This window comes from Tamandua tetradactyla, chromosome 9 (genome assembly GCF_023851605.1).
Source record: "Tamandua tetradactyla isolate mTamTet1 chromosome 9, mTamTet1.pri, whole genome shotgun sequence".
NCBI classification, from domain to species: domain Eukaryota; kingdom Metazoa; phylum Chordata; class Mammalia; order Pilosa; family Myrmecophagidae; genus Tamandua; species Tamandua tetradactyla.
In genome coordinates, this window is record NC_135335.1 from 55,687,535 (window position 1) to 55,712,644 (window position 25,110).

General features: G+C 40.9%; 1 protein-coding gene across 3 annotated transcripts in view; it reads left to right on the forward strand.

The window, feature by feature from the left end:
- Nucleotides 1–25,110, forward strand: part of ADCY2 (adenylate cyclase 2) — a 430,316-nt gene that overhangs the window by 124,816 nt on the left and 280,390 nt on the right. For all 3 annotated transcript variants that reach the window (XM_077116823.1, XM_077116824.1, XM_077116825.1), the window contains one exon: nt 4,651–4,812. In XM_077116823.1, coding sequence (XP_076972938.1) covers nt 4,651–4,812 — 162 coding nt within the window. The remainder of the gene's footprint in view (nt 1–4,650; nt 4,813–25,110) is intronic.

Genomic DNA, 25,110 nt, shown 5'->3' on the forward strand with positions numbered 1-25,110 from the left:
TGAATGCTACAAATGAAAGTAAAGCAATGGAGGAGGGATGTGGGAGGTTTGCTTTTTGTTCAGCCCATGGTGGGTTGAAGACCTGGTAGGTGGTGACCCTTGAGTGGAGAGATGGAGCTGGCAGAGGGACACAAGGATTGAACACCTGGGAACCAGCATGCTTGGCAGGTCCAAGAAATGCCAGGAGATTATGTGACTGGGTTCAGAAAATGAAGGGGCAAGCAGGTAGAGTTGAAGGAGTCACAGGAAGTTGTGGCCCTGGTGGGCTGTGGTAGCTAGATTCAGGTGTCAACTTGGCCAGGTGAAGGCACCTAGTTCTGTTGCTGTGGACATGAGCCAATGGTACATGAACCTCATCTGTTGCTCATTACATCTGCAATCTGCTAGGAGGTGTGCCTGCTGCAATGAATGGAATGATGTTTGAGTTAATTTGCTGGTGCTTAAATGAGAGAGCGCAACGTAGCACAGCCCAAGCAGCTTAGCATACCTCATCTAAGCACTCACAGCTCAGCCCAGGCCTTTGGAGATGCAGAAAGGAATCACCCTGGGGAAAGTTGCTGGAACCTAGAGTCCTGGAGAGAAGGCCAGCAGAGATCACCCTGTGCCTTCCTGTGTAAGAGAAAGAACCTCAGTTGAAAGTTAGCTGCCTTTCCTCTGAAGAACTAATGAAATAAATCCCCTTGTATTAAAAGCCAATCCATCTCTGGTGTGTTGCATTCCGGCAGCTAGCAAACTAGAACATGGTCCACCTTTAGTCCGTAGTGATATGAGAAGCAGCTGGAGACTTCTGGGGGTAGGAGGAGAAATAATAAGAATATATATTTGAACTGGGTGTAAGAAGAGAGGTAGCCTTCCTACTATTTTAAGGCTCAAAATATCTACAGAAGTATATGTAGTAATTGAAGTAATGTTCGAATTTCAAAGCTGTCCAGCATTAATTTGCTTGGACACCAAGATTTCAAACAAATGCTGAAGGTTTTGCATTAGAGAGAATGCGCAGTTGTAAAACTGAGGGTATTTGGGGGTGCAAGGATAGTTCAGTGGTAGAATTCTTGCCTGCCCTGCGGGAGGCCAGGGTTTGATTCCTGGTCCATGCACTTCCCCCCAAAAACAAACAAACAAGCAAAACAAACAAAAACCAACGAAGCAAACAAACAAAAATTCAACAAATGGTGCTGCAATAACGGGATTCTCATATGGAAAAATAATGAACTGTGACCCCACTGTACAGCATGCAAAAAAAAAAAAAGTGAGCGTATCTTTTGTTCAGTCTTCCTACTTGAAGATACTCATTTAATACCCCATCTAGGTTATAAGGTTTTTGCATAAATGCTATGTTTATTTATAACATCTTATTTTAAATACTTCCGGCAAATTTGGTAGATATTAGGAATCCCAAATATATGTAATTTTCCTAATGATCCGTGACAAAGCAATAGTTGTGTTTCTCATTCCTTAAAGAAATCTTTACTACAGCTTGGTGGTTCTCCACCAGAAATGACATTGCTTGCTGGAACACCTTTGGCGATGCCTGGAGAGACATTTTGGTTTTCACAGCCAGGAGGGAGGCGAATTTCTGGCACCTCGTGGGTAGAAGCCAGCATGCCGCTAACAGACCTGCAGCCACAGAAAAGCCCCCACGACAAAAAATTACCTGGCCCAAATGTCAGTCCCACTGAGGTGGAGAAACCCTGCTTAGCAGACTCTGTATGTCCTTCAGTATATATTTTAAAGATGTCTGTTTTAGCTTCTACTTTGCAAGTATTTAGTGTATCTATGTTCTGTGATTTATAATTTTTTTGTAGATTATTATTTGTCATAAACCATCCTGTAAACCCAAACTAGAAGTTCGATATGTACCAGTGAAGGCAATATGAGCATGTACTTGAGAAATGATCCATTTTGAAGTGAACTATTAGAAATAGGTCCCATTTATTGAAGAAGTTTCATCCCTGAGGTATCGTACTAGATACTTTTAGCGATTATTTTATCAGCAACAAAAAGGGCACACTCTCATTCTCATCTTAGGGTTGAACAAATGGTCTTCTCATGAGTGTTTTGTGATGTCTCCTTTTTAAAGTTTTCATCTCTCTCCTAATTAATGTGATTTGTATGGCATGGAGATGGGAAACACTATGAAATGTTCACAAGAACAGGCGACACATTTAGACTCCCGAATTTAAATTTGGCTGGTAGTACTGAGTTGCGGAGAGGTATTAGGCAAGTTTCCCATCTCTCTGGACCAGAGACACCCCTTTGTCAGATCGGGTGGGGCTGACCAACGCTCGTAGTGTTCTAGTGCGACCCTCAGGAGGCGACGCATGTGAAGGGTTGGGAAGGCAAGCGGGCGCCAGGCACCCAGTAAATGGTAGTGTTCGTCAGTGGTGGCATTAAAACGTGATTTGGGATTCTCAGAAATCCTTACAAGTGTTCTTTCCTTGGAAAGATGGAGTGAGAGAGATACCTCAGCCTGCCAGTACGGGCCGGCACTTCCTGCAGAAAAATCCCCTAGAAGAAAACTGGAGACTTTGAGTTATGCCTTAGGGTTAGGATTCAGTTTAGGGTTACTGTCAGTTGATGAGTAAGGGTTTGGTTCAGCCTTAGGGCTAAGTTTAGTGTTAAGGTTATCTTTATGGTTATGATTATGATGAGAATAACAGGGTTAGGATTGGGGTATACATTAGTTTTAGACTAAAATGAAGAGTTAGAGCTCGCATAAGGGTTAGAATTAGGTTTAGATTTAGAGTTAGTATATATACATATATATATATATAGGATTTTAGATATATATAGGATTATAAGAAGGGTAAATAGAGTTAAGATTAGAATTAATCATATGGCTATTGTTAGAGTAAGAATAGGATAAAAATGTTGATTTAGAATGGGGATAAAACTAATGGAGGATTAGATTTATATTTCATATTATGATAAGGTTATAATTATATTAAAAATTATATTTAAAAATCTCTCAAAAGAGATGTCCCACGTCTACCCATTCCCACTTAGCATTTAGGCGTATAAACTATCTATGGGTAATCATTCTGTCTTGTAACATACTGCATATATGGAATGGAACAAGGAAAATGAGTGTCATGCTAAGTAATAATGCTTTACTAAAAAGTTTTTTAAAAAATCATTCTTCTTAAAGAGGTAAAAAATCAACAACAAAAAGCCTTCTTCCAGGCAAGAAATGTGGCGATGGGAAAGTGCTGGCCTGCATTTTGGGGCCTCTGGGCCCTTGTGGAGTGGACTGGGAGGAGGTAGGGATGAGCAGATGGTCCCCAGGGCTTCCCAACGGTCCTTTCCTCCCCGCTTGCACTGGCGTCTCCTTGGCTGTCCTGAAACAGCTGGGCGTGGGACACCTTCGGGTGGGCTCACAGCACACCCGTCACTGTCCTGGATGGGGGGCCGGCACCCTTCCCTGCGGACACCTCCCGGGAACAGTGGTCAGCGCGCATGGCTGTCTGCCTCGGGGTTGTGAAGTCCCCACGAGCCGCATTAGGCCATCCAGCCCCACTGCCTGTTGGAGACGCTCCCCACGTGTTTGTGGAAAGGATGGAAGTTGCTCTTGGGACGCCCTGAAGAGTGAAAAGGCAGCACTGTGGGCAGGAGGTATTTATTTATTTGTTAAGTGATGTCCCTTTAACCTTCCCTGTGCCCTTTTGTCTGTGACAGCTTTAGAAATACAGCTCAGAAGACAGCTCTGTTGAATAGTGAAATGGGGATAGACAGTTGCTTACAGATGTTAACATGCAGTGCAGTTTCCTGTGACTACACAGATGGGAATCAAGCCTGCCAGCCATCCACACGGAGCAGAGCCTTTGGCCCATGTGTCCTTCTCCTGGGCTCACATCCTGGCTTGCAACAGAACAAGCGGTGTGACGTCCCCATGCCTTCCAGTTGTGCTGGACTTAAGGGTCGCCTGAAAGGGACAAGGGTCCTGCTGTCAAAGTCAGACAAGATCTCTACTGGTTGAATTTTTCTTTTGCATGAAGAGCTGTGGGTAGAAGCTCCCAAATGCCATTTTCATATTCCCAGCTTCCTACTCACCTGAATTCGGACCCTTTATTCACCTGATGTATCACCTTTGTATCCTTTGTGATGTTTTGCTATGCTTGTTGCATAATGAAAATCCCTTTTCTTGCCTTCTAAGCTGTTTTCTTTTCCATTCCAAGCCTTCCTCTAAGCTTTTAAATTATGTTTCTTGAATATCTGTGCTCCTTGTTTTTACTTTCATTAACCCTCCCAGGAAACACCTGTCCACTCTCCCTGGGTCTCCAACTAGGATTTTATAAGTAACTTACAGGAACTATGGTGTGCATTTTAAAGGTACAACATTCTGATATTTTAGGATCAGCTGTGCATCCATGCGTGCAAAGTGCTCAGGTTAACCTCAGATGCACACCGTGAGTCCAGATATCAAAATTGGAAGTCCCCAAAATGTGCTTAAAAGGACTATTTTTCTCCGTCACAACAGCTAGTCCTTCGTTATCCAGTTGATTTCTTTTTTTTACATGCCATTTTCTTCTGCCATGATGCTATTTCTTAATGGGGCACAGCTCCTGTGGTTTTACCAGCCTCTGCTGGGAAGGAAGAGGCAGCCCCCAGGCCTGCATCCTCCTGACGCTCCCTGTCCTTCCCTCTCCGCAGGTGTCGTTCTTCCTCTTCATCATCTTCGTGGTCTACACCATGCTGCCATTCAACATGCGCGACGCCATCATCGCCAGCGTCCTCACCTCCTCCTCCCACACCATCGTGCTGAGCGTCTACTTGTCGGCCACGCCAGGGGCCGAGGAGCACCTGGTCTGGCAGGTAGGTGCCCCTTAGCATCGCTGCCAGTGACCAGTGCATCCTGCAGAGGCCCGCAGGGTGTGCAGGCACCCCGCACCCTGCGGCGGGAGCTGTGCTTATGGCTCCTGGCAGCTGCTCCTTCTGCGCGCTTTAAGGCTGATCCTGAGTAAGGCTGAGGGGCAGCCGGAAGCCCCCGCTGCCCTGCCGTCAGTCGACTCAAGTCACCTAGCGATGAGAAACATTGAAATAGCCTTAGCAGGGAAAGTGAATGTGGCTATTCCATTTTTCTGATTGCCATGTGGGGGTATGGTTTTGATGGTTAAAAACACCTCCTGTTATACATTATAATTTAGTGCTTTTATTTTTATAGTGAAAAAACTTATACAATAAGATGCATAATTCTTTCTCACCTCTCACTACTTTGGTACCCTAAATCCCCTTTTTACCGAGGAGAGAGGATTTTTCTATTTCTTAATTTACCAACAGGTCTAACAGCGTTAAAGAAAAATGTACCATAGCAAACTTAGCTTTACTAATAGATGGCATTTGAAAGAAGCCATTTTATCTAATTAGATAAAAGCATTTAGAAAGCTATTTGGTTTCTTGTTAACCAGTAAAACATCAGGATAAATTATTTGGAACTATTCCTATCAGTGTTTTTTTTTTTTTCTACCTGTAAGAAGTATATTTTCTTTTGTACTACTGAAGTCAAATGCAACAAATACAGCCACAGCTCTAAGGCAGCAGGGCTGAGAGAATTGCAGTTGTGAGCAGTGTTTATTGTTGAAAAGGGGTAAAATCGCCGGAGTCATAAAAGGCCTTCTCGGGACTGAGAAACTGGGATGTGATTCACTTTATGGTATGTTGTATTTGGAAACTGGATTTGGAACTGGATATCTAGCCTTGGGTCTATAGTAATTTCTGTGAGTTTGAAAGTTGTCCTAGGAACCTCTTCTCGTATGTGTTTCTTAGTGCTCGTAACGCAACTTTCATTAATAATAGCTGGAAAGACTTGTGTTTATCAAACCTGCTTTGTCTGCCTTTGGTGAACATTAAGAAGGAGGCCTCTGATTTTATATGTGGGGCTCAAGTTTCACGTTGACTTTTGTGGGTGTTGCTAAGGAGGGTACATTACAGAAACCAGTGGAAACCCATGCCATCCCATGCCTGCCCCCCTCACCCCCTGAGATATACTTAGAGAATGTGCAGTAAACAATCGAATGTCTCCTCTGGACTTCACTGGAAAGTGTTTCCTGCCCTACGGATCTAGGATGGCTGGACAAGTGACAGCCGCGCTAGACAGATGACATGGACGGCAGTTCATCAGTCACGTGGTGGGTGGCCCCTGGTTCCTGCGAGCAGAGGTGGATGGCTCATTTAAATGGTTCCTGGGCTGGCAGGGCTAAGCAGGAACCGAGCCTGGTCACCTCCATCAGGACGGCAGTAGGCCAGGGGGCCTAGAACCTGGGGCAGAGGGAGAGAGGAACTTGCCACGCCAGTCTTTCCCAGTTTCCCCAGGTGTCGAGACAGCCTCACAGCCCAAGTGAACTTTGTATGAAGGTGGAAGAAATTATCTTTTTTACACTGAGTTCTACCCTAGGTTTAGCTTTCTTTTTCTGCATTTCAGAGCCTCCCCTGAGGGTATTTATGGAACATTTCTCCTTTCTCCCATAAATTACACTCTTCACTCTTCACCCTCCCCTTTAATTGGACAGTTAAGCTTCACATTAGGTGGTCAACATACAGGGTGGTGGGTCTGGTTTTACAGTTGAATAAGTGCATCATTCGCTTGGTCAGTTTCCATCATGAAAATTACTGCAGTAAAGGCCGCCAGGGTACAGCATAACCCCCGCTCCCAGGGGGCCACCTGGAACACAACTCCTGCATGTTTGGTGGGTTTCTCTCCTTCCCTTCATGAATAAATAAGAATCTGCTGGTGCAGATGGAATAGAAAACATATCCAGGTTCCTGGAAAGCGAGAAGTATACCACCTGACTGTGTGCATTAAATGGGGTTTAGTGAAAAGGGTGGGGGGAAGTGCCTTGCAGAGAACTTGGCATATTCTAGGTCATTGAGTACTGAATTGAGTTGTTTGTTTTTAAGCACTTCCTTTTCTTGCATTAGTAGAAAAATTTGGGGGGAAAATGCAGCCTTTAATTTTTATTTACTCAATTTTCAAAGCCTGCAAAGAGAAAAGCTTCTTATCAGTGGACAGCAAGTAAAGGGATCAGAATTTGTTATTTGTAGTATTTCATGAAAGAATAACATTAAAAGGGGCAGAACATAAGGTCAGTTTTCTATCCCTTCAGAAATAATTTCACAGTGATCTGAAGTGCTTAGAGAGGCAAAATACGCTAACAAATAGAATGTGGAAGGGCTCTAGCAAACACCAAATAATGAAGAAAAGAGCTGTGTCTTTGACCACTGCTGGAAATATAGCCTAAAAGTGGTGCTGGCTGGTGATGCAGGAAAAACACTTACAGTGTTTTATATATATAAATTTATATATAAATTAGAATGCTATAGATTAGGTGGTTATATACTGGTGCTGTAATTATTTAAAGAAAAACTATTTGGAAAAGAACATTGTTCTAATGGAAAGAAAATGAAACAAAAGTTCTTAAAATGGACCTGTGCTAACCAAAATGTGAACTTCTTTAATGGTTTAGAAGGCAGGGCGATACTCATCATCATTTACAGGCCAATATCCTGGAACTCATCAAAATTTCATTGTATTTACTTATTTATATCTCTATGGCCTTGTGTTTTCCTATTGTATAAAACAGATTGTAAATCATCACCATCACTGATTATATTGATGACCAAATTGCCTGAGGGTTAGCCACTCAACACCCCTGCAAGCTGGCTTCTGTGTCATTTCTATGTCTCCATCATTCTTTGAGCACTTCCTTGCTTTCTGGCCCAAAAGGTGTTTCAGTCTCATCTTGTCCTTTCCCTGCCCCAGCCCTGAAATCAGCCTTTTCTCCAAGGAGCTCTGGTTCTTTTCAATGGAGAATGGCATTTGGAGGCCAAGCTCTGGGCAAAAGGTGCTTCCATTACCTTTGGAGCATGCACTGCCACTTCAAGGCAAGGCACAGATGCACATAGATGCACACGCATTTACCATCTAGATTTACTTTTAAGTATACTTATATGTTAGAAATCATTAGTTCACACTAATCATTACATCCAGGTTTCGTTCTGGTTTTCTCACTTTCCATTGTCACTCCCTAGGCTGATCATGAGAAGTCTGGCCTCATGATTGGTTATACATTTGCTTAATTCCTGGAATAATCAACTTCTTATCTCAGCTGTCACTGCCTGCCCTCCACAGACTCCTCCTCAGGCTCTGAAACCCCATGTCTGACACCCCCCCACCCCGCCACGTCCGAGTGCCCCTCACCGAGCTCAGACTGAGTCGCCCTCAGACGAGTGTAGGGTCCCCTAACCCCCTGCTGGTACAGACACCTTCATTGCTCTGCTGAGCGTGCTGGCTTAAGAACAGGATTGTTCAGACAGGGAGGAGAAGGAAGAGACAGGAAAGGAAAAAGGAATGAGTGCTAATACATTTTTGCACAGAGAGTTTATTTGTGGATTCACTTTATTTTGGTCTGTGCAAGATGTCTGTCTGGAAATTATTAAGGGATTCTGGAACCCAGGAAATAATAAGCAGAAGAAAAGATGTAAATATCAGTAAACTTACAAAAAGCAGTTTTACATTGTCCATTTAAGAAGAAAATATTATTTCTCTATCATAAATTTTGCTAAGCACTGAAAACCCTTAGCAATTTGTGATTAACTAGAAAATAATAATTTTACTAGTGTCAGGAAGATAAGACACATTTGACCGAAAGTTCCGAGAGAACAGCAAGGAGTCTTTCTTGCTTATGACTATATCACGGGCAAGGAAAGTGCTATTGGAAAGCAAGAAGAAACCTCCCACCGCCTGGTGCTGCAGACTGCCTCCTGCTCCTGTCCTGGGGAGGCTCCGTCACCCAGCAGTGAGATGAGATTAGGAAACTGGCAGGAATCTTGTCTCCCAGCAGGGACGGGGGTCCAGCAGTGAGAAGCCCCGGACCTGTCTGAAGGCTGCACATGAGGGGAAGTGCTGAACTCATCTTACATATGCGTCTTGCTCATTCTCCCTTTGCTTTCCTTTCACTGACCAGCATCACTGAAGGCATCGTCCCCAGCCAACCTCTAAGAGCTTCTCAAATAGTCCTTTTATATCATGATTGCATTTGGTATTTGGAAGTTGCACACTTTTCTTACATTTTTATTTCCCTGATACTCATTGCACGTTCTGAATTTTCATTTCCTGTATCTTATATTTTCCCTTGGGAGAAGGGAAATTGATTTACCTAAATGAGCCAGTTAGATGAGAATCCGTGCTTATTAAAGAAGATAAACTAAGGAGTACTTATTGATTTTCTAATCAGCTTACTCACATTTTACAGAAATTTTATAGGATTCCTTTATGCTGTGAATTCTAATCTTTTGAAGTCATGATGCAATTTGATATTTTGCTCCTAAAATCAACAGTATAGCCTGCCCTCCACAGCAAGCCTGTTATCAACAGTAATGCGGATTTGTTATGTAACTGATTCTTTTTAAGGATAATTCAGGAAGTGTATATTGGAGTCTGGAATTAAATTATATTTAGGATCTAATCTGAGAAGCTCAAAGGAGAAACAGCAGGTTGCCAGCTGCCCAGTTTCTGGTTGCAGAAGAGACTAATTGTTAGGAATTTGGATCTCTGTTCCTACTCTTTTGTCTTTGGAGAAGTGCTGGATATTGTTTCCACAAGGAAAAGAAAGGGGAATGTGTCATTTTCTGTTTTGTGTAATACCAAGCTATTGACTGATTATATCCGTATCCTGTTTTAGCAAGCCATGGTTTACCTATTCTAAAAGCATTATAAAAGCATTATGAAAGGAATGGAGCTAAGGGTGGAGAAGAATTAAAAATAGAAACAGTCCAATGTGACTAAATCCTAAAGCAAACCTAAATGCATTTCACAGTCCTTCTCTCTTTTCTCCCCACTATTACTTCTTCAGTCTGATACATGTACTTCCTTCTCTTCTAAATGTCGGGAGAATTGTATGTTCATTCCTCCAGAGAGGGTTTCGGTAGGCAAGTGAACAAAAAAATGAAAAAAAAAAAAATAACACTGAATGCAGGGCATCCAATTGCTTTAAAAGGCTCTGGCAAGTTCTCAGATAAAAATACAAGAATGTCATGTTGGTAATTAGCAATTTGACTGTAATGATGGAATGAGATGTAGATTTATTTTCTAGCATTTCTGGGGATGCTTTGGGGGTGGGGGTTGAAAGCTCAGAGGTAGACGGAAACTCTATTAGACCGTGGATTTTGTCTTAGGTATTTGAGGAATCCAAGGAGTGTGAAAAAGAAGTATTTCTTTGAAAATGAAAAGTGAAGGTTACCCATCAGCTGTCTGTATCCTCTTCTTGATTCTATCATCTGAGTCCCACATACTTTGCTCATCCAAAGAAATGGATGTCTAGTAAGATACTTCGTTATAGGTGGATTAAATGTTGGCTGAATGGCTTGTTTTACTTCTTGTTCGAGTTCAGTTGTGTTGCCTGCAGAAGGCGTATTCAGCTGCCAACCCCTGAACCTGTAGATGCGAACCCATTTGTAAATAGGACCTTTGAAGATGTTGTTAATTAAGGTGTGCACAGACTGAATAAGAATGACTTTAATCCAGTATAGTTTAAGTCCTTACAAGCAAAGGGAATTGGTCGCATAATGAGGAATCCATGGGCAGCGTCCAGAACACAGAAGTCAATGGAACCTGGAGGAGAAAAGAAGAGACATTGTCCTGCATTTTGCCAAGGGATGGACTAACCAAAGACTCACCCAAATTGCCCACTACCCAGAAGATACCATCCCTGGGAAGAAGCAAGTATTCTAGCTTCTGAGACCAGCATCTAGTAAATCCCTATATTAAGCCAACCCATTTTATGGCATTTACTTTAGCAGCTAGAAAACTGATTAGCATCTTGACAATTGGCTTTCCTCGTATTTCCATCAATCTATAGACATTTTTTCCATTAAATACAAATATCTGAGGCTCTGTCCATTTCAAATATTTAATTTTAATGGAGATATTTAGTTTGTGAAAGACATTGATTTTAAGCATTTCTAAACATTCACAATGTAAATATAAACATATAAACATACAGGAGACAATGAGGACGTCAACATTTCCTGATAGGGGATCACACATCGTTGTCTTCCCTAATGTACTTTCAAGAGAGAGTGATGAATCTGCTAAGTTATGCAACTTGAGAGAGATGATATATGTGTCTCAGTCTGCCAGGGCTGCTATGACAAATAGGTTGGCGTAAGCACAATGGGCTGGCTTAAACAACAAGCGTCTATTGGTTCACAATTTCAGAGGCTAAATATCCAAAATCAAGGTGTAGGTAAGGTCATGCTTTCTTTGTGAAGTCTGTAGCCTTCTGTCTGACTTGACACAATCTTTGGTGTTCCTTGATGTTTTAGTCTGTCAAAGCTGCCAGAATGAACATATCAGAGATGGGTCAGTTTTTTATAAAAGGGGATTTATGTAGTTAAAAATTTATAGTTCTTCAGAGGAAAGGCAGCTAACTTTCATCTGAGGTTCTTTGTTACATGGGAAGATGCATGGCATCATCAGCTTGTACTCTGTCCTGGCTTCTGGGTTCCAATGGCCTTCCCCAGGGCAATTCCTTTCTGCATCTCCAAACATCTGGGCTGAGCTGCAAGTGCTGCAGTGAGGTTTGCTGAGCTGCTTGGGTTTGTGCTGCGTTGAGCTCTCTCCTGACCTCTCTCTTTTACGCCTACGCCTTCAGCTAATTAAATTAAACATCACTCATTGCGAAAGACCCTCCCCTTAGCTGGCAGCAGGTGTAATCAGTCATAGATGAGTTTTACATATTAATAATTCAAGTCTACAGCAACAGAACTAGGCATCATCACCTGGCCAAGTTGACACCTGAACCTAACTACCACACTTGGCTTGCATATCTGCCTCCAGTCAAATGGAGATCTTCTTCTTGGGACTGCTCCTCTGGTTTCCACTGACTTCCAGCTTTGTCCTATGGCTTTCTCCTATAAGACCTCCAGAAATATGGATTGAGGTCCACATTCATTCACTTAGACCACACCCAAGTAGGATCTCAGAAGATCCTAATCACAAATCACAAATCCATACCTAACTGAAAATACATCTTTAAAGGGTCCCGTTTACAAATGGGTTCACACCCACAGGAGCATGGATTAAAATTAAGAAGTCTTTTGTTGTAGGACATTATTCAGTCTACTATGTATGTGTGGCTTGACTTTAGCAATAACTTTTCTTTGGTTCTTAAGGGAATCTCTTTAAAGACTAAAGGGAAACTCCACAAGTTGGTGCAGTGGATGGAGGACACATTGGAAGTCATGGTTAGACATTCCAGTGAGGTACAGAACTCACCCTAGTTTTCTGTAAGTGAGAAGAATAGCAATGGCTTCTTGCTAGGAGGGTAGAGATGATCAAGTGAGATGATAGGTAAACAGGGCTTAATTGGGTCAGGAACATGGTTCATACTCCAGAAACATCAGCTGTTAATATTACCAGCTGCTTGGTGACAGTACCAACAACATACACATGTTTGCAGAATGTAACAAGCTGGGCAAGCAGGGAAAGAGCAAAAGAAGGAGAATCCCATATTATCCATCCATGTAGCAATAATCATAGCACAACTTCTATGAGAACACTCACACTTGGAGAGGTATGAAGTCCTATTTAACCACCACTCTTCTTTTCAGCAGCTCATGAAGTTCATGCCATTGCAGTAAGTGGGAGATGATGGTCAGAGCAAGCCGTTTGGCCTCAGGCAGGCCTGAGTTTGGACTCAGCCTCTTCCACCATGTAGCTTGGTGTGTGGATGTGGACATGGATCATCCAGATCTTCCTCAAGAAGATTGGTGGCCCAGATGTTGGGAGGGTTGTTGGTGTCTACTTTTCACTGTCACCACCACCTTTGTCTCAGTTGCAGAGAGCTTCTGGGTCTAAGGTCCTCCTCTTCTGAGGGTGACCCACGACCCTTATTGACTGAGTTAGGGAAATAAATATCAGCCATTTCAACTCTAAAACAGGAGAATTCTGATGACCATTTCATCTCTGAAGCTGCCCATGTTTTTGGCTGCAGCTGTGAGGTCTAGATATCAGCTCAACCCACCATATCCCAACCATGAGTCCCAAGGGCACTCGCTAATAATCACTAAACTCTTTCAGAATGTGTTTCCTGGAGAACTCAAACTGCTTACTGCATGAACTTCACTGAATCCTTTAGCTTACGCAGTTTTTTCATCTGTAAAATGTCAGGTCCTAGGGCAATGGTGGCGCAGCAGACAGAGTTCTTGCCTGCGATGCCAGAGACCTGGGTTCGATTCCTGTTACCTGCCCGTGTAAAAAAAGGAAAAAAAAAAAAAGTCAGGTCCTCGTCACCTCCATGGGTGGTTGCTGGCCTTGGTGCTGATTACATGAGCTGATTTGTAGGAAGAGCCTGAACCTAGCTGGGATGGTATCTCACCTTAATTGAATAGTTGACAAGCAGTAGTATTTTTCTACACCTCTAAAGTGATTATTTGGGAGCTAAGAAAAATGGAACATAAAAATACTTTGGAGGATATAGTAATGATTGAAGCACAAGTGACCTCACAGAGTTAAGTAAGGTAAGAGTTTAATGTGATAGGCCCTCAGGCCCCAAGTTCAATTCCAGTTGCTTCAGAACCAACCCAACATACTGTATGCCACCCAAACTCAATACAATGAGCTCCACTCTGGGAGGCAACAGAATCCTCGGCTTCTATTGTGAGTGGAGTTCAGAAGTTCTGGTAATGTGTGAGTGTCTGAACTCCTGAAGGTTAATGAAGCATCTGGCTTTGGAAATCCTTAAGACATAGTTCCCTGAATTCACCCCTTTGCTGGAGTGAAAGGGAGAAATACAAGATTAGCATTTATTGGGTCGCTTGCCAGCTGGGTATCATGAATCCATGATATCTCTATGCAACGCTCTCTCCTGGAGATGCCCACGCTGTCACCCAGCCAGTTTGGTTCTTTGCTCCTTTTCCCTCAGTGCTGCTAGCTCATTAACTAACCATCCTGATCTCATTTTGTGGTCATGAAGACAACTGTTTATACTGCTCCATCTTTTTACATCTCTCCTACCACACCCAGCTAAGATACTGATACCCACCACTGGACTGCATTTTCACCTCTGCCTCCAAGAGTTGTTGCAAATTGCTCCATGTGTTCTCCAAGACCGGAGAGTTCTGTGAGGTTCCCTTTCTCTTGCCTCATCAGGCAGTGCTAAGCTATAGAGTGAACAATATATAAAGGTATCTATCTCTTTAGAAGATATTTGTGATAACACATAGCATAATAAAGCAAAGCTAGAAGACTTCAGAGTGAAGAAACATGGAAATTCATCCTTGTTTAACCAAAACTATCATCCATAGGGTGAGCAAAAAGAAGTCCTAGGGGATGGCTCCAGTCAGACAGGGCAAATAAACTGCTGCTCTGCCCTTGGCTCTTTCACATTTTTAAAAATTAGAAAAAAAGGTTTCAAAGAGTTTTCAGGGAATACACTACATGCACTCACTTGTGAATTCTCTTGTTTGTAGTCATTTTCACTTGATTCTCTTAGGTTTTTAGAGTATATAATCAGATCATTTGCAAATAGGTCTACCTTTTTAATTTTTGAAACCTCCTTTCCTTTCCGATTGCTTTGCCTACTACCTCTAGGAATAATTGCCATAGCAGTGGTGATAGTAGACACTCTTATCTGTTTTTTTTTTATTTAGGAGAATTAGTGTTTTCCCTTTAATGATTAAACTAACTTTTGGGTTAAGGTTAAGTCAAATAAATTTAATAAAATGAAGGTAATAACTATCTAGTCCTATTTGGAGAGGTTTTTTTGTTTGTGTGTTTTGTTTGTTTTTATTTTCTAAAACTGGATCTTGAACTGTATCAAAAGGTTGTTGTTTTTTCCTGGCACCTTTCTAATCCAAAATTTATGCATTCTCTCCTTTTGTAATAGTGAACTATCCTTGAATTTTTGGAATAAAACTTAGCAGGTCATTGTTGTGGTTTTCTTTAGAGAAGAACTTTGATTATTTTGATCATTAACTTATTAAATATCTTGTGTCTAGCTTGACAATAATAAGAGCAGATAATTTTGCTGCACTGTCCATGGATCAAGGACAGTTCCAAGAATTTTACATATATGAGCTCCTTATTCTCAAATATACCACATTGCCTTAAATACCTTTACCTATTTGTCCTGTTAAAATTTTTCTGTTTATATTTAGTGTCTCCCCAGGAGTTTGGGTTTGTTTTTCTCAAATATATTTTCTTAAAAATGCAACCTCTTTCATACAGGTTTTAAGTGGTGTTTTCATGGGTTGAGGGATCTGTTTCAATGGTTTCAATTCCCACTGTCCTTGTCATTATTTTTCTCATTCTTATTATTAGTCCTTTTGCCATTTATTCCTAATGATTTGTTTATTTTACTTTCTCCCTCCAACGAACCAGTTTTGGATATGTTTATTATTTTTTACTGATTTTCTGGTTTCTATTTTTTAAATTTCCATTTTATTAATTTATTTTTTTGGTTTTCCCTGATTTACTTTTGGTTTTGACTTTTAGGCCTAACTTCTTATGTGAGGTGCTTAACTCATATTTTTTCTCTCTGGTTTATTAATATAAGTATTGAAGGCTACAGATTTTCCTCTAAAGCCTGTTTTAGCTCTCTCCCAATATATGTTCATTATCCTCATTTTCTAGATGTTTTACTATTTGGTTTGAATTTCTTATTGACCCAAGAGAAACCTTTTTGTTATTATTGTTGTTCTGTTTTGGGATGATAGGGAATTTTTCTTTTCTGTTTTTACTATTAATTGTAGTGTTTTGCATTAAACTTAGAGGATTGTCCATACTATTTCTTCTCCTTAGAATTTATGGAAGTTATTATCCAATCATCTAAGGCTAGCCTGAATTATTTTTTCCTTGCAACCAAGTTGATCTTTCTGTCTGGTTGACCAACAGATTTTTTCTTTATTTTTAAAGATCAGCAACTTCACTAAGATTTGAGTTTTTAAACATCAGTCCTTTTGGCTTAACTCTCATTTTTCTAGAGTCTTATTGATAGATCCTTTTTCAACAACAGCCTCTTCTCTTTCTAGTTAGTACTGATCACCATCATTATTAGTACTAGCACTGATGGAGTACTTTCTATGGATGAATCTCTGTACTAAATGATATCCAAGTAGTTTTGTATTTCTCTATAGCTGTTGGAGAAACTAACCGTGAGAGCCCCCTTGCCACAGATATGGGCTGCTTTCTGCATATGTGCCTTGCTGAGCTTATTCTTCCTTGACTCAGCCTCCTGAACGCCCTGGAACCAGGGGATCTCCCTTCAACATTCTAGCAATTGCAAACCAGGGACTTGGCTTTTACACTCTGTAAATGTCCCTCAGTTTGGAGAAATTATTCTTCACTTCCTTTCAGACATCTGGCCACTGAGGTGCCCCGCCTTCAAGTGTTCTCCCTCAGGTAGATACCAGGACTTGCTTTTGGTAGCACTTAGACCACTTTGGAGTCTGAGGATTCTATCTGTATCCTAAATGTAAATCACCTACGTGTTTCACATTCTCCTTGGTGCCTCTGGTTAATTTTCAGGAGGAGAAGAAGAAATGCTGTATTCATGTGTCAAACTGGAAATGTTTTCTTTAGTTGTTAATATTTTCTTTGGTTTCTGAAAATTTCACCTTCAATGTCATCTCTAAGCCTCACACTCTAGGTCAGGAGTATACTATTATTTGTATTCACAGTGCTCATCACATATTTCAGTATGCTAATTGTCTGTACCTCCTGCTCATCATCACATCTGCCCCATAACCCTTGGCCTTGAGATGAGCTTCTGAGATCTGTGGCAGGAACCAAGATTTTTAAATATTTTTGTTCATCCCATCACCAGCTGTCATGCTTGGTATGTAGTGTTAAACCAATGAATGCGTGAATAAGTGCCAGAGTGATAGAATGGAGTGGATACTACAGTGAGTGATCAAGCAAAGAGACACGGTAAGTAACTGATCACTTTTGATATGACCAGGGCAATAATCACCAGGCCCTTCTCATTGCAGCCTCCATATCTGAGCAGTCAAGCGAGAGGTGGGCGAGCAAGGGGCGTCTTTAAAGGTGCTCACCAAGAGCACCCTCAGTCCTTTAGGTTATCCTCTTGTTTTCCTCAAGAAAAGCAGATTCTTACTTGAATTTTAAATCCTTTTCTGAGCTCTCCACATTGATAGCATTATGGAGGACTCAGAGGAAGGGGACAAAGTTGATTGAAGAACTAGCATAGAGGATATATAAAGAAAAGTTCAAGCACCTGGGATTACTGTCGTGGACAGAAAAATAAACTGGTGCCAATAACAGCAGCATGACCTATGAAAGAAGATTGGCTGGACACCTCATTTCAAGTAGTCCCTGCTGGGTTTGCCTCTGGCCTAACAAAGTTTGCCTCATTTTAGCTATTCAGCTAGGTAGAGAAGGCCCCCAATTTGGTTTTCTGTTCATACAGAAGTAAAGACATTTTCAAAACTCCTATAGGAAATCCTAGCGGCATGAATCACAAGTAAACTGCTTTACATATAGCACAGGAAGTCTTGTAAATGAAGTACTTAATGTTTCAAGCTGTGGGTTATACAACTCTCATTTAAGGCTTATTCACAGGTCAACGACTGGTGATTTTTTGAATTATTGAAAAGGAGGTTCTCTGAGGCAAAGCTTGGCTTTCATTTGGAAGGCCTTCTGCTGAAGGATAGCTAGGCTCTGAGAAAATTCCGCCTCATCAAGGGTGCAAGTCTTTTATCAAAACCACAGCGATACCCCCAGTGGGATGTATTCCCACCCCCAGCCAATCACTTAGTCCTTTGCAGGGTTGGAGATGACGGGTGTTGAGGGAAAGTTGGATGGATTCCAGCAGAGAATAAGTAGTGCCATGGATAACCTTACCGTGCAGGTGGGATACACAACATATTCTTGCCATCCTGCAGTGAATCCTGCAGAGTTGTTTCGGCAATTGATTGACTCAGGTGAACATTTTGATTACCTCCCTTAGAGAACCGTTTCAGATGACTCTACGAACTGAGGTCTTACAACCATAATATTGTAAATTTCTCATTGCAAATCAGTTTCTCAAAAGTTTTATTCTTTTTGTGGCATGATATTCTGGCATACTAAAATGCTTTCTGGATACGTCTATAAACTGGAATTTGCCTTTGCAGCTTTTTTGGACTTTTGTGAAGTTTTGGTCCAGTCACAGCTTTCTCTTATAAAGAAAAGACTTCATATTGATAAAAAAATTTTAGAGTAAAAAATATCATTTCTAAACAAAATGTGAGTAAAAGTAAGTCTGTATATTACACATTTACTTCCCCCATCTCTGTGTCACATGGAACTTAAAGAATTTTGTGTTTTATTGATAAAAAACTTAGGTAGATGTCTAGGAATTTTATTCTGCTGTTAGAGTAGATTCTTATGGAAAATAGAAAATACTGTGAGCTTATATTTGGATCAATTTAAGATTCTTATTTCTTATTTAACACATTTGTAAATATAATATTGATAACATCCACAGAGCAAAACTATTCCCATTTTATTACATGCATTTCAAAAATCATCATGATAATCTCTGGCTCCTGTTCTCAATATATGTTTATCTTAAATATTTAGCAATTAGTTATCTCTGCTGCAGAGCCCCACAGGTATTTTAAACAAAGCACCCCCCAGATTGAACTCATCATTTTCCCATTCATCGTGTCTGTCCTCTCTGTGAATGGCACCACCATCCCCCAACCTGCCCAACCTTTACACTGGGACTCATCCTGGCTCTTTTTCCAGGGCACTTACCCTCCCATCCATCAGACACTTGATTCTGCTTGTTGTGCATCCCTTACTCTCCCCCATATCAGGTTCCCACTTTTTAACTGGCCGCCACTAAGCCCAGATGAAGACATACCACGTACTCTTGGAGGACTTATAGGAGCCATGGAACTACCCCTGGACTCTCCCACAGCTATTGGAGTGACCACCTAATACTCAAGTCCCTTTTTATGTTTCGACAGTCCGTCTTCGGCTTCTTAGTACATGCAGAACGAGATAATCCATCTCTCTGGACTGTGCAAGGCCTAGCATGCCCTGGCCCTGACTGCTTCTGCAACTCCCACCTTCCTTTGCATGGAGTTGGTGATCAGCTAAGTTACTTGCTTCCACTGACCTTACCCTTCTGTCCTCTGTCTGTTTTCCCATTGGCATCTGGCTGGGACCCAGCCTAGAAAGCTCGAGGGTCATTAGTCTGCCCCAGACACCAGTGTTTGAGGTCTCAGAGCATGGTCCTGACTGCATTTCACTTGGAATAACAAGATGCTCTCTTTTCTGACTCCTGTATTGCCAGACACTTTCTGAGAGAAGTGACTTGGTCTTTGATCTTTGGTCCCTCCTAGGTATCTGGCAGCTTATTAGATGCATAGAATGCTGCTGTTTTCTGTATCTAAGTGGAGAACCTCAAGCTGTAGAACCTGGAATACTTCCTTGTGTACTGTACGAGCAAAAATAAAAGTTAAATTTTTTGTAAGATATTTTTGCTAAGTCCCCCAAACCTAATTTTCCTCCATTTCAAAGATAGCATGGGGTATAATGGAAAGAACATCAATTAGGGAGTCAGAAAGACTTGAGCTCAAATTTCAGTTCTGCATGACTTAGTTATATGAATTAAGCAAGTACTTTAGCTTCTCTGGCCATCTGCTTACTTATCTATAAAGGAGAAGCCATGACAGAATTGGACTGAAGGATGGGGATGGAAGAAATGTGGTTCCACCCTGAGTTACTAGCTCATGTGAGTGTCTAATAAATGGCAATTACTTATCCCTCAGGCTTATTTTTTTTTGTTATTCTTCAATAACATATCCATAATCAGCTTTTAAATTTAGGAGAAAACTGTGGCCTAAAATATTTAAACGGACTTAAACATCCTACATGAACCATGGGATCCCCAGGCAGTTTTGCAGAGCAGTTAATGGATCCCTCCTGTAAACCTTCAGGGGAAGAGGTGAAACATCCTATCAATTACGTCAACAATTATACAGACAAGAGGAGAGTGCACGAACCGGGAATAACTGGTTTTCAAAACTAATTTCTTGAAGGCAAAACTTAATTAAATCACATTATTTTTACAAATCAGGTTACAACTCTGATAAATCTGTCTCATGTAAGTTTATGCAACTTATGACATTGATGTCAACTAAAGTTCCTTAGTCGTCTCAGCAGGCACATATTGAACAACAGCTATATTCTCGGTTCTTTCCTAAAGGTTACCGAAATGAGAACGATTGAAAAACTAAAAAAAAACAAAAAACTCTCAAGCACCTTAGAATCTACTAGGAGACCTTTAGGTCTGACATCCAGAAATGTGGATTCATAACCATTTACAAAGAATGATTATTTCCTCTATCATAGAATTCTCTGCTAAATAATTCACCATTGCCAAGACATTCTTATTCCATCTGATTCTGTGTTTAGAGCATAGCATTTAGAATGGTACCTGGCCTCACCAGTCATTCAGCTTTGAAGTTGCCATCGGGGCTTACAGGTAAAATCTTGAGCATCAAAGAAAGGCTTGTGTGTATTCTAAGAGAGCAGTTGACAATTTTTGTCTGAGAAGGATCAGCAAGTAACTATTTTCAGATTTGTGGGCCATTCTGGTCTCAGTGGCACCACTTGAATTGCTTCTTATAGTGGGGGAGCAGCTGTGGAGCATATGTAAAGAACTGGGCTAGTGTGTTCCAATAAAACTTTATTTACAAAATCAAGCATGGCCTGATGTGCCCCTGGGCCATTGTTTGTCAGCCTCTGTTCTAGAATAATAATTACTAATCTTATTTTCTCTCAGGCTATGATAATTTATCATCCTGCACAATCTTTAAACATCTCTATTAATATCATGTTACTAAACACAGTTTATTTATTTATTTTCAAAAATGCATGATCTACAACTTCTAGAGCAATGCTTTCTTTTAGAAATATACCCCCTCAACACTTTGTTTTATGAACCCCAGAATAAACCTCACTTGTGTTGAAACTCTAGATTTATTTAATTTCAGCATCTCCATTCTCACTGCAAGACTCAGGAGTTTTTATCTGTTCCTATCTCTGATTTCAGCTGTGCTCTGAATATTTCTGAACATCATCTCCTGAACTTCAAGAAGATGCTTCACATTTCACTAACTGGCTGGGAAATGCAGGCACACTTGCCATAAATTTTTCAGCTTGCAAAATACTGGTTAGCATTTCCCCAATGTGTCTCCAAAAAAGAAGAAGAAAAAAATTCCAGGAGATGGTGGTCAACACTTCACACAGCTTGTGGTCTGGCTGAGGTCTCTGTTTGGAAAAGGCAGCCTACTTTTGGTGAAATAAGGCTGCACTTGTATTAGACTAAAGGAACATTGATTCATAAGGCATCTACTGCATCCTTACCTCTGTTTCTTTCTTTGTAAATCCAAATTGAGGGAGGGGTAGAGGGAAGACCAGATCCTCCTTTAGGAGCAAAGGCCCTCAAGGGCTTTCACCCTGGGTGTTGGGGTCATTGCCCCACTCTGTTCATTCGCTGTCAGGGCAAATTCTCTTTGCTGCAAATTTCTCTAGATACTTGTGTTTCACTTACAATTGCCTGTTTGTTGTCGACTCTTTAGACCAGTGTGAATGATAATTACGTAAGTATCAGTTATTTGATCCTTCTCCATTTGCATCTGTTTTTGTTTCTCTTTTCATGAAATAACCACAAAGTGATTCTAAGTGATTTTGGCTTCTAACACAAACCACCCTCATGGGGTCTTAAAAGACCCTTGAGATATTTTGTTTGGAACATCTGAAAATTTAGCCTGCAGAACTGGCATCTAAAAATAACATTTAAGCTGACTGGTAGCATGAGGAGTGCCGAAATCAGCAGATGGTGTAACATGCAAGGCTCGTAAAATGAAAATATATTCGCAAAAAATACAAACCCGTCCCCATTTATTAAAGGTCTGGCTGGAACACATGCTCTTGGTAGACACACTGGGCTGTTGGATCAGGAATGTTGGAGGCGGGGGGTGTCTGCAATTTAGCATGGCGCCTGATGAGAGTCTGCTTGATGTCTTTGAGAACAAGACAGAGAAATATGGGCTGGCAAAGCAGTGGTCACTGGGTGGGCTCATTACTGTGGTAGACTGAATCGTGTCCTGAGTTCACGTCCCTCGGAACCTCAGTGTGCAGCCTTATTTGGAAAAAGGGTCTTTGCAGATATAATTAAATTAAGGATCTCTAGCTGAGATCATCCTGGATTTAGGTGGGCTCTAAAGCCAATGCTTGGCATCCTTATGGCAGAAAGGAGAGGGAGATTTGAGACACAGACCCACAGGGAAAAGGTCACATGAAGACTGAGACAGAGATTGGAGTGATACGTCTCCAAGCCAAGGAATGCTCACGTTGGCCAGCAGACACCAAAAGCCAGGGCAGAAGCACAGAGGCTTCTGTCCCCAGAGCCTTCAGAAGTATCCAACTATTTGGGCCTTTGATCTTGGACTTCTAGTCTCCTGGACAGCCAAGAGAATACATTTCTGTTGTCCAGTGCCACCACGTTGGGGGTAATATGCTACAGCAGCCAGAGGGAACTGATACAGTTCCTGCAGAGCAGTCATATCCACAGTGAGCTGTATGACCCTGGGTCAATGAGAAAAGAAGTCTTCACATGTGCATGGTAGGGGTGAGCCCTGACTCAGCCTACCTCACATTTTAAATCGAAGGCTTGTTTGGGGAGAGGGTAATGCCCAGAGCAGCTCTATAGTAACTTTTGATGGCACAGTCTGCAGGAGATACTGATTATAATGGACACAATAAAAAGCTAGAGGGAGTTGTGTCCAATTAGAACACGTGATAATGAATTAAAGATTAAATTTACTTTGAATGGATGAAAGTCAAAAGATGATCTGCATAAACACAAAAAGAGAAACATTAGCTTGACAGAATTTCCTATGAAAAAGAATTAGGGATTATATTGGTTTAAGTTGTATGTGATTCACTCAGACTAAAGCAAAATTATATTTCCATAGAAGAAAACAAAAGGAAAAGCAAGATAGAAACAGAAACACTCCTGTCTTAATATCTTTACTATGAAAAGCAATTATTTCCAGAAAATGGGCTGATAAAAACTAACTGATGAACATTTACTAATTACTTAACATTTGCAAGTGCTTCTGTTTGGTAGCATTGAGTTTATTAGCATTAACTCACATTTACTTTTACAAGCACTTTTCACTTTCTGACTCATTTGATCATCCCACACCCTCTGCATCAGGGCTTATAACTCTTCCTATTTCAGAGAAGCCCGAGATGGAGAATTGAGGCAGGTGGCTCAGTGTCACAGAGTTTGTTAGTGGCAGAAGTGGAATTCCAAGCCAGGTAGTGTGACTGCCTCGCCTACCCCTCTAGCTACAGTGGAATTTCTTGGAGCTTTGCTGTTTTAATCTCTTAAAGAGAAGAGTTGACTTTCCTAGAATGGACCTGATGAGAGTAGACTCTCAGGTGATTTTCTTGGCTTTACTAGCAGACTAAGGATGGATTAAGTTTTTGACACAGGGTCCATAACTAGATGTGTTGGATCATACTTTAAAGGAAAGATAGTTAAGCTATCACCGATAGAATAGAGCTTTTCAAAGCCTGAGATTGAACCAGTCCCAGTCTTGTATTGTGATTATGTAGGTGAAGCAGGAAAAGATACCCGTGAGTGCTTCTAATGACAAAGAGAGGATAACGGCTTTCACAGGGGCTAATTAGAAAGAGCACTGGGATGAGACTTTGTAGACGGGGCCTCCAGGTGGAGCTCAATCAATGAGCTGCGTGACTTCCATCCCGCTCCTTTCCATGAAAAGTCCTAATATGCAAAATAAGAGGTTTGGAGAACATGATCCTCAGTCTCTTCCCACTCTGTCCTTCATAGTTACATAAAAAAATTGCTGTCCATCTACTTGCTGTTCTGTTGAATAAAGGACAGGAAAAAATATCATGACCTACCAGCAAATGAAAGAAGGTGTCTTGTGTGTGTATGTCGGGGGTGGATGTGAAGTGGTAGAGCACTGGCATCCATTATGAAACAGTGCTGAGGAAATTAACTTAGAACTCAAGTCTATAGTTGGGAAAAGGTCAATGTTGAGCTTTTGCCCAGACCCAGGAAAATTCACTTGGTGTTCTCTTCTCATTTTCTGAATTTTTTTAAAAAACTGAACTAGAAGTGAAAGCCTTGTGAAGAACTAAAATCTAATTACCTTGAAAGGCCCTCTAAAAATCAGAGACCTTTGCGTGTAACAGTGTGACTGGATAGGCTGTAGACCTGATGTCAGGAAGCAAATGAATGTCTCACAGGTCCCCAGTCATAAGGGCTGCCTCCTGTATCCATTCATGAAATTGCCAGAATTGCACACTTAGTGACCAAATGACACTTGGAATTTCATTATTACCACTGTCCTCTTCTAGACTCTAAGTGATTCAGTAACCAAACTGGGAAGTGTAAATAGCATAATTCTTTTAAATGCAGTGTTACTGCATCATACAAATGAAATATATCACAAAGCCCTTCAGTTATTCTAAGATTATTGGTTATCCTGGCTAGAAGTTTATTGATTTTATTTATCTTTTCAAAGAACTACATTTTGGTTTTCTTGATCTTCTCTGTTGTTTCCTGCTTTAAATATCATTGATTTATTCTCTAATTTTTATTATTTTCTTTCTTCTGCTTACTCTAGGTTTAACTTGCTCTTCTTTCTCCACTCTTAAATGGAAGCTTATGTTATATATTTTAGATGTTATTTTCTACTATAAGAATTTAATGCTATAAATTTCCCTCTAAGCACTGATTTTGATGTCACAGATTTACTTTCATTTTATTTGACCTTGAGACTTCTTCTTTGAATAATAGTATAAACGAGAAATTAGGATTTAGGGGATAGATTATGATTATTGAGTCATTATATAGATATTTGTTTTTACTTTTTATTTTATTAGACAGAGGGAAATACCTGGAATCGCTGAACAGTGTCCAGCTGCTGTGATCTCTTATAATGGTTGTATAACTATATAGACTTTATCTGGTGACTGTAGAAACTCTGTGACTGACCCTCACTTAAACTCCCTTATCCTGTTTTTCAAATTTGTTGCCTTATGATCACTAAATGCAG